Below are 9,982 nucleotides of genomic sequence, written 5' to 3' on the forward strand. Positions count from 1 at the left end.
CCTGGCCGGTTCGGTGCCCGTGGGCATTACAGGGCTGAGCTCCTGTGCGGTCCCTAGGAGAGATGGATGGTGGTGGGATCACGTAGGTCCCCCTGTTTCTTCTCCCTCCTTTGCTAGCCAAGTGCCACTGTCCGCCCCAGCAGGTTTTATTCTGCTTGTGGTGCAAGGGAAGAGGCTTTGCATCCGTGTAACTTTGCCGCTGGCATCTAATTTCAAGCTAAACTGTTTATGAAGCTTTAACAGCTGGGAGAGAGAGGGTTGGAAAACACAACCTTTATAGAGTGCGTCCTGGAAGAGCTGTGACTAAGCAGAAATGATCTCTCCTTGCTCTGCGGCTCCCTGGAGGTGGTTAAATCCCGGCTGAGTTCACAACCAGCCTCCGTGAGATGCCAACCCGGGTCTGAGCTTCACGGGGCTTTGTTCCCATCGCTCCCACCTTACCCTGGTACCCACATCCATCCTGCCTTCCCGCACTGGGGCTCAGCCCTGCCGGCTTTTCCCTGGGGCAGGGGAGGGTAAAACGTAGCTGCAGTGAGGTCAGGGTTTTCTTTGGGCCCTGTGCTTGCTCTTGCCTTCTTTTTCTGGAAACATAGAGGGGATGATTGCCTTCCCTTCCCAATTCTGGGGCTGGCGCTCTTCAGCCTTCCTTCTCTGCTCTCTTCTTTCCTCCCTTGCCTTAATTTGCTCCGATGGAGGCTGCTGATGGAGCGGAGAGAGGGTAGATGCTGCCTGTCATGATTTCTGCTCTCCAGCCTGAGGCTGGGCACTGGCGGGGTGGGGGTGAGCAATCTGTTGGGAGACAGAAAGGAGAAGAAATGGAGCGAGCAGAGGAGGAAAATGAGGGAGCGAGCAGAGGGGGTGCAGTCTTTGCTCTCCTGAAAACGTCCTTGGGAAGGAGTGGTTAAACCTCTCTGCTCTGGAGACGTGGCTCACCTTGGAGGGAGGTGGCAGCAGCTGCTCCTGTCAGGTTCCTGTCTCCTTGAGGGCTCTTCCCAACCCCAGGGAAGGGCATTTGTGCCAAGCTTGCCTCAGGGAATTCACAGGGAGCTGGGAGGACCCTGGGACAGAGAGGCAGAGACCTGCCTTGCCCTGCCTTGTGGGGTGTGAGTCTGGGGGGCTGTGCTGCTCCCTGGGATGGGGAGCCTGGGAGGGGTGGATGGTGCTGGGACCATCCAGTGCTATCCAGAGAGGGAGTGCGTTTTCCTGTGGCTAGGGGATGCTGGAGCAAAAGATGGCTTCGCCTCCTGCTTCTGTGGCTGCTGATGCTGGAAATGCAAACCCTGCTCCCCAGGGAGGGCTGAGGCCACCGCAGCATCCTGCCTCTCTCCCCTTCTCCCTCCGCAAAGGCGCTCTGCCGTGCCCAGAGACCGTTCATGCTGCTTTTACCCTCTGCTCTCCCCACCCTCAGCCCCTTGCGGCATCCCTGGGGAGAAATGGGATGCTGAAGGCTGCAGGGAAAATCTGCTCGGGGCAGGGAAAACCTGCTGGGGGTGAGGATGCCCTCCATGCCTCCGCTGCGGCGGCGGGGGATCCTGGGAGCTGTAGTCCCTGCCGGAGCCGCGGCGATCCGGAGGTTTTGGTGGAAGCACGCTGCAGGGTGCATGGCTCTCCACTGACACGCTTGTTTCCATACTACTGCTTCTCCCGCCTCACCTTTCCCTCCCTTTTGTCTTTTTCTCCATCTCTTACTTGCTGCTCGGTGGTTTTTTTTTTAATTTCCCTGGCTGCGTGCCGGTGGCTGTAGGTATCGCCCGCTTAGCTACGCAGAATAGACCTTCTTCTGCAGTAAACCTGCCCAAATCCTCTGCGGGCACCCCCAAAACCTGCAGCTGGGGGCTGGGATTCCCTAGAGCATCCCTGGCACTCGCGATATCCTAAGCAGCACGGTGATGCCGCTTCGGGATGTGGGGGCTCTTTCACCGTGGTGCTTCCCGGCAGAGTTATGGCTTGTGGAGGTGGCTACGGGCTCTTGTGTGCTGGGGTCACACTGGGATGGCTCCCAGTGCCCCCACTTGGGCAAATATGGCAAAAATGGGGATTTAGTTAAATGTCTCTTGTGAGATTGCATGTACAGAGGGAGAACTTGGCTCTGCCTTGGGAGCCATCGAGGTACAAATGGGAACGGGGCCCATCTCCTGCTCCAGCCATCCCCTTCACAGCGCTCACCAGAGTTAAAAATGGGCCAACTTCCACCTTTCCCAATGGGAATCTGATGGAGATAAGCTCAGAGCAGGGCTGGTGGCACTGCTTTTGTCCCTCACCCTGCTCAGAGGGTGCAGGTGGTGCTCAGCAGAGGGGAGGGCTGGTGGCCGTGTCCGTATGAGCCAGGGGATGCTGGTGTGGCACAGTGGGACAGTGTCCCATGCCTGGTGGTCCTCACGTCCCCGAGCCAGCTCGGGGGTGGCGAGTGGCTGCCCCATGTCCATACACATTGCTGCTGTCAAACCAAACCATCACTCGGGAAAGCTCCATTTTTCGCTCGAGAAGTTAATGCTGCCTCTTTGTCCTCCCTGTCGAAGGCGCCTTCCCTGAGGATGCTCCCTTGTCTCTTGGCAGGATGAAAAGAGCCCAGTTTGGCCCCCACGACTGGCTGTCTCTCCCTGTGCCAGCTGGTTCCAATTGGCTAGTGGTGGATACCTTGGAACCGGAGACTGCATACCAGTTCAGTGTCTTGGCTCAAAACAAGCTGGGTACCAGCTCCTTCAGTGAGGTGGTCACTGTGAACACTCTAGGTAGGTCCTCCATGGGTGCAAGGGGAGGAGAGGGAAGGGATTCAGGCAGTCCATGGGGAGAAGTGGCCCTTTGCCTCCATCCATGTGTCTGCAGGGGATGGAGTTGGTGATCAGCAGCAGTAGTTTCCAGCCACGCAGAAGATAGTTCCTGGAGGGTCCTGGATGAAGCTTGTAGACTTTGCTGGATGCGTGAGGCTCCTGAAAGCTTGTCTGAAGAGACAGCGTGGGAGAGCTGTACTCTTACCAGTCCCCTTTCAGATCTTCCTGAAGTTCAGCTGGGGTCAGGAGGCATTAATAGAGCACAAAATCACTTGCGTGCGGCTCAGAGCAGGAGCTACCACAAAAAGGGCCTTGTGCTGGTACCTGCCTTGGGGCTATCTCAGGCAGAGGTGGGCGGAAGCAGGAGCTTTTGCTGGATGCATGAGGCTCCTGAAAGCTTGTCTGAAGAGACAGCGTGGGAGAGCTGTACTCTTACCAGTCCCCTTTCAGATCTTCCTGAAGTTCAGCTGGGGTCAGGAGGCATTAATAGAGCACAAAATCACTTGCGTGCGGCTCAGAGCAGGAGCTACCACAAAAAGGGCCTTGTGCTGGTACCTGCCTTGGGGCTATCTCAGGCAGAGGTGGGCGGAAGCAGGAGCTTTTCTAGTGCTGTGCCTCTTTTCTTGGAGTCCCCTGCTTTTTGGAAAGCCATTTTTTAACATCTTTGAGATAAGAGAGCTCATACCCAAGATGTATCCTAAACTCTTGGAAGGTGAGACCTGCCACTGCCACAGTGGTCCATCAACCACCATGGGGAGAGGAGCATCCTCTGCGCTTCCCCTTGCCCCCCAATCTCAAAGGTGTCCCTGTCCTGTCTGCTCTCTCTCCAGCATTCCCTGTAACAACTCCAGAGCCTCTGGTGTTGGTTACCCCACCGAGGTGCCTAACAGCCAACCGGACACAGCAAGGCGTCCTCCTGTCGTGGCTTCCTCCTGCTAACCACAGCTTCCCCATCGACCGCTACATCATGGAGTTCCGCGTCGCGGAGAGGTGGGAAATCTTGGACGATGGCATCCCGGGGACCGAGAGCGAGTTTTTTGCCAAGGACTTGTCCCAGGTGAGCAGGGGCTCCCCACACCATACCTCTGGTGCGGCTGCAGCTCTGGGGAGAAGGTTTTGGGGTGGCTCAGTCCCGTACTGGGGGTCTTTGAGGAGCTGGGCAAGGTTGGAGGCTGTGATGGGGGACCTGACGGATGTTCTTGGTGTTTTAGGACACCTGGTACGAGTTCCGTGTCCTGGCTGTCATGCAGGATCTCATCAGCGAACCCAGCAACGTTGCTGGCGTGTCCAGTACAGGTAAGGGGTGGCTCCTTCTTCTGCCCCACGGCTGTGGGAGCATCTCCGCTTCCATCATGCGTCGGTATGACAGCGATGGCTGGTTTGGGGCTTTTTCCCCCAGCTGCTCGGGCTGTGAGCTGGGCTGATGAGGGCAGGGTTAGGATCAGTGTCCCGGCCTGGTGACACTGGGAGGAGGTGAGGACGAGCTGCCCCATTTAGTCCTCCCCGTAGGGCGTCCGCTGGCGCAGAGCGGCAGCACATCACGGCTCCGCGGGGTGCCCGGGGAACAAAGCTCTGACCGGGCACTGCAGAGCCTGGAAACGGGAAGGAAAGGTGGAGAGAGGGGAAATGCAGCACTGCAGTGCGGAGTCCGAGGAGGTGCTGGGGGGTGGAAGCTTTCAGACTGCAGCTCCTGCGCGTACCTCCAGCTCGGAGGATTCCTCCTTAGGGGGGGGTGATAGCTTTGAGACTGCAGCTCCTGCGCGTACCTCCAGCTCGGAGGATTCCTCCTTGATCAACCAAGGGGCAGAGGAGGGCGCGCGGTTGCGATGGGGAAAGGCAAAGGCAGCAGGAGGAGACGGGGATGCGGTGGAAACCTTGCTTTTTATGGCTCTCGTGGAAAAAACGAGGAGCCACCCAGCTCTGCTGTGCGCAGGAATGCTGCGGTCTCTCTCTGCCCCCAAGTGGTGCAGCCAGCCAGCCTGCCTGCCTGCTCGCCTGCCTGCCCTGCCTCCTCTCGCAGGATTTTTTCTGATGGGGCTTGGCAGCGCTCACAGGGCTCGGCTGGCCCCAGGCAGCTGCCCTCTCCAGCTAAAAGCCGGTGTTCCTGGTGGGATCTGCCGGTGCGTGTGGGGTTTGCATCCCCAAACGGCCGCAGCCGAGGTCTGCTGGTGGCTCGGATGCCTTCGTGGTTAGCAAAGAGGCATCACGAAGGTTCAAAGCCCAGTTTTCATTGAAAAGCTGAAATGAAGCACTGACAGACAGGGTAAAATTCCTTGTGGTGCTGCAGGCAGGTGATTCAGCCAGGAGGTAACTGTGGGTTTGGCGCAGTTGTCTGCGCTTGTACGTAAATGTGTATTTGCGGGGCATAGAGGCTTGTTCCTTCGGTCTCCATCAGCCAAGGCAAAAAGGTTTATCTGGTATGAGGTCACTAAATCCCTTGGCAGTAGCAGAAGCACTGACTGCTCTCCCCAGGTGGGCTGGGTTGAAAGCAGGGTCTTTACTCAGAGATTATCATTCCTGGTACCAGTTGCTTTCACGCTGTGGTGGGTCCCTGGGGGAGGCAGCGGGTAGAGGTGTGTGTGTGTATAACACCTAATTGTTTGTGGGTTTTCCTTTCCCCAGACGTATTCCCTCAGCCTGACCTGACGGACGAGGGTCTAGCCCGCCCTGTGCTGGCTGGCATCGTTGCCACCATCTGCTTCCTGGCTGCTGCCATCCTCTTCAGCACACTCGCCGCCTGCTTCGTCAACAAGCAACGCAAACGCAAGCTCAAGCGCAAGAAAGGTGAGCCCGTCCCCTCCACCGGTGGGGCTTCCTTCCTCCCTCCTGTCTCCTCCTCCTCCTCCTCGCTCCTCCCTGGTTGTGTTGTGGTGGTAACTGTCTTCCCTGTCTGTCTGTCTGTCTCTTCTTCCGTCCGTGCGCGTCCTCAGGTGAAACCCTGACTTCATCCCTCGGCCGTGCCTGAAAGCGCCCGTGGTCGGGAGCGGGAGAGGCAGGGTGGGTGAAGAAGCGACAGAGAAACTGGTGATAACTCCTAGAGCCCGGGGTGGGAATTTTAGGGCTGGGGTGTCCTTTGGGACAGAGAATGGGGGGGACACACCGCTCACCTATCTGGAGGTTCCCCTGGAGCTGGGTTCTCCAGCTGCTTCCTGCCCAGCCCGGAGCGGGCAGTGCCCGATGGCCGCGCTAGGCTAGAGAAGACCCCCACAAGGAGACCCTGCGGCTCTGCTTCCCGAAAGCTGGGACTGCAGCAGGGATGAGGGCAGCTGGGGAGCCAGAGAGGGCAGGGGAATCAGCTCCTTCTCCTCTCGCCTGCGAGACCGCGGCAGCAGGACCCTGTGACGGGAGCTGTTTATTGTCAGCAACCATTAAAGCGTTGGAGCAATGAAACCTCGGCCTCTTGTTGAGTGTCTTTTTGTTGTCTTGATGTTGGGTTTTGTCTTGTCTCTGTCGTGTTGCGCCTCCTTAGCGTTCTCTCTTCTTTCCCCTTTTTATTCTCTTCCAGACCCTCCTCTCTCGATAACCCACTGCAGGAAGAGTTTGGAGTCCCCGTAAGTATCTTAGATGCGGCACCAGGATGGGGGTCTTCAAGGTGCCTCCTTCCTACAGTTGTTGCAAGGCTCAAATGGAAATGGCTTCTGAGGAGTTGTTTTGGGTGTTCCCTGAACTTGTGGGAACAGAGTGGTTCACAAGAGACAAAGGGGCTTTGGAGCAGAAAGCAGTCCCAACTGGTAGGGTCTCTCTGGGCGCGCTGCAGCATCCCTTTTGGAGACGGCGTTCCCTCGGCTTTTGCTAGGAGCAGGGACAAACACGGCAAACTTTAAGCTAAGAGTGGACCCCGTTGGATCTATGGACGTTGACCAAAGCTGGAGTTGACTGGTGGAACTCAATTGCACACCCAGCTTCTCCTCAGGAGAAGGTCTAGCCTGCTGTGTGTGGAGTCCTTTGTGCAAGCTTGGTGTGGTTTTTGAGTCATTCTCTGTTGGCTCTCATTTTTCTTGGGAAATTCAGAGCATCTTACACCCCTATCTTTTTCTTTTCCCATGAAGAGTGCCCTGCTGAAGCCTCTTTCCGCGTGTGCCCAAAGGTGGTGGATCGTGGTGCTGCAGTAGCCACAGCTCCTTGCAGAGCCCATCACAAGCATTTATAGCTGCTAATTAGCAGTGGGAGGATCTTCCCTGTTGGATCTTAATCTTGCTTTTTGTCGGTTCTTCCACTGTGCTGAAGTAACCATGCCTGCACTCTCTCTGTTGGATCTTTTGCCTTTCGATCCTGTTTGCCCAAGGCTGGGACAAACCTTGGATTTGGGATGAGTGAACTATCCTGGTGCTCCTTGCCTCTTGAGGCTCTCAGCCTTAGGTCTGAGTGTTGAGAATGAGGGAAAAAGTTGAAGTGATCCATCAGCATCTCCAAGTGAGATGCTGAGTTCTGTGGGAGGGGGACATTTGCCTGATGTCCCTCCTTACGGGGGCTTTCCCAGGTGTGGATAGCTCAAGTGAACATAGGAAACCTTTGAAGGAGTTGGAAGTAAGCTCTGGATCTGTCTTTCGTCCTGCTGGGGCTGCGGAGCTTGTTGCAAGGTGTTGGTGGAGCTTATTGCAAGGGGTTGGCATGAGCTGCCTGCCCTGGGAGGGATGCTGAGAGTGCTGAGCTCTGCTCCCAAGGAGCTGGGGCGATGTGCATTTTTGGTGGTCCTCTGGCTTGTGCAAGACTCTGCCATCCTGGTTACCTCCGGCGAAGTTCTCCCAGTGGTTCCTCTTTTGAGAGGATTTTGTTTGCCGGATCTGGCTGGCGGTTCTTCTGGGCGAGAAGACCTTCTTTCCCCTCTGGGTGACCATCCCCCTCTCTTTGGTTTTTCTCCTCTGTGGTCCAGGTTGTCTTCTGGCAAGGTGAGTCCCGAGAGCATCCGCACGCTCCGTCCCCCCTCGGAGTCCTCCGATGACCAGGGCCCCCAGGCCAAGCGGATGCTGAGCCCCACCAAGGAGAAGGAACTCTCCCTTTACAAGAAGACCAAGCGAGCCATCAGCAGCAAGAAGTACAGCGTCTCCAAGGCGGAGGCCGAAGCCGAGGCCACCACCCCCATCGAGCTCATCAGCCGTGGGCCCGACGGCCGCTTCGTCATGGACCCGGCGGAGATGGAGCCCTCCTTGAAGACGCGGCGGATCGAGGGCTTCCCCTTCGTGGAGGAGACGGACATGTACCCCGAGTTCAGGCAGTCGGACGAGGAGAATGACGACCCCGTCGTCCCCGCCTCTGTCACCGCCCTGAAAGCCCAGCTCACCCCTCTCTCCTCCAGCCAGGAGTCCTACCTTCAGCCACCAGCATACAGCCCCCGGTTCCACCGGGCGCTGGAGGGTCCCGGCGCCTTGCAGGCCACCGGCCAGGCCCGCCCGCCGGCCCCCCGGGCTTTCCACCACCAGTTTTACGGTTACCTCAGCAGCAGCAGCCCCGGGGAGGTGGACCCGCCGCCCTTCTACATGCCAGAAGTCAGCCCGTTGAGCTCGGTCATGTCCTCCCCGCCGCTGCCCCCCGAGGGGCCCTTCGGACACCCCACCATCCCCGAGGAGAACGGGGAGAACGCCTCCAACAGCACGTTGCCCCTGGCCCAGACCCCCACGGGGGGCCGGTCCCCCGAGCCCTGGGGTAGGGCCGAGTTCCCCTTCGGCGGCCTGGAGCCGGCCCCGGCGCCGTTCCCCCACCAGCTCCAGCCCTGCGAGTCGGCCGATGGCTGCCAGTCCACCGGCTGCCTTCCTCGGGGGCCACCTCCTTCCTCCCTCCAAGTGGTCCCTGCGTCCTACCCGGGCATCCTGCCCCTGGAGGCACCAAAGAGCTGGACCGGCAAGTCACCCGGCAGGGGCCAGTCTTCTGTGCCCACCACCACTACCACCACCACCAAGTGGCAGGACAAACCTATGCAACCCATGGGATGTCAAGGGCAGCTAAGACATACCAGCCAAGGTATGGGCATACCCGTGTTGCCTTACCACGAACCGTCCGAGCCCGTCGGCCCCAGCGGCACAAGCACATTCAGCCTGGACACCAGGTGGTACGAGCCCCAACCCCGACCTCGGCCCAGCCCTCGGCAGGTCAGGAGGGCTGAGCCCAGTTTACATCAGGTGGTGCTACAACCTTCAAGGCTTTCTCCACTGACCCAAAGCCCCCTCAGCTCCCGCAACAGCTCCCCGGAGCTGACGGCCCGTGCCCGGCCCCGGCCTGGGCTCATCCAGCAGGCGGAAGTGTCGGAGATCACCCTGCAGCCCCCGGCGGCCGTCAGCTTCTCCCGAAAGTCCACGCCGTCCTCCACGGGGTCCCCGGCGCCCAGCAGCCGGGGAGGCAGCCCCAGCTACCGACCCGCTGCCGCCGCCGCCTTCGCCTCCCTGGCCACTGGCTTCGCCGCCTCCCAGGGCTCCTCCCTGCCCGTGGACGCCATGGATGTTTTCGGAGACATCCCTTCCCCGAGGAGGGCTGGCGAGGAGATTCTCCAACCGGAGACGACATCCACCACGGTAGCCGCCACGGGGTAAGTTCTTGAGCCTCCCCCCCCCGTGGTGAACCCCCCCAACCCTTTCCTCCCCGGCGGCCGTGACTCCGGGCTACTGGCCATGCAAAGACCCGGTCTCCCCGGCTGGCGTTGGGTAAGTTGTCCTGGTGTCACTGGCGGTTGTTTCCTCTTCTAGCTGCTGGCTCTTGGCTTTCTTCGAGCGTTAGGGCCGCCGCCGTCGACGCTGCGCCTCTGTCTTCCTCCTCTTCCTTTCCCGCGGCATCTAGAGAGCTTTTAATGCATGACAGAAAAACAGCTAATCATGGCCACCACCCCACCTGCAAAAGGGATGCTGCAGCCCCGGGACGCGGGCAGGGAGAGATCCAGGACTTAGCCACACCAGCAGCGTGTCAGGAGAGAGGAGGAGGAAAAAAAAAAATAAAAATAAACTAAGCCCAGCGGAGATCGGGAGGCTGCCGGCACGCTCAGATCCTGCCCTAAAGAGGGATGTGGCTGCACTAGAGAGAGTAGCGGCTGGTTTTCCAGGTACCAGGGTTGCTCCAGGCAAAAAAGCGTCTCTTTCTCTCTCTCTCTCTTTCTCTCTGTATTTCTCCTCTTTCCCTCCGTCTTTCACAGCACCTTAGACCCACCCCGTAGCCGTGCTTTCGTCCCATCCTTTCGTCTCGCTTCATTTTGGCTTGTTGTCTTGGCGGGGTTCGAGCCACATTTT

The 9,982-nt window shown here is 58.7% G+C and overlaps 1 protein-coding gene across 1 annotated transcript in view; it reads left to right on the plus strand.

Moving 5' to 3' along the window:
• IGSF9B (immunoglobulin superfamily member 9B) overlaps window positions 1–9,982 on the plus strand; it is a 41,681-nt gene that overhangs the window by 21,280 nt on the left and 10,419 nt on the right. The window contains exons 13-18 of the mRNA XM_014941561.1: window positions 2,557–2,732; window positions 3,602–3,828; window positions 3,983–4,067; window positions 5,394–5,555; window positions 6,277–6,322; window positions 7,645–9,291. Coding sequence (XP_014797047.1) covers window positions 2,557–2,732; window positions 3,602–3,828; window positions 3,983–4,067; window positions 5,394–5,555; window positions 6,277–6,322; window positions 7,645–9,291 — 2,343 coding nt within the window. The remainder of the gene's footprint in view (window positions 1–2,556; window positions 2,733–3,601; window positions 3,829–3,982; window positions 4,068–5,393; window positions 5,556–6,276; window positions 6,323–7,644; window positions 9,292–9,982) is intronic.

Source organism: Calidris pugnax, unplaced genomic scaffold, assembly GCF_001431845.1.
Source record: "Calidris pugnax isolate Ruff unplaced genomic scaffold, ASM143184v1 scaffold97, whole genome shotgun sequence".
In the NCBI taxonomy this organism is placed as follows: Eukaryota; Metazoa; Chordata; class Aves; order Charadriiformes; family Scolopacidae; genus Calidris; species Calidris pugnax.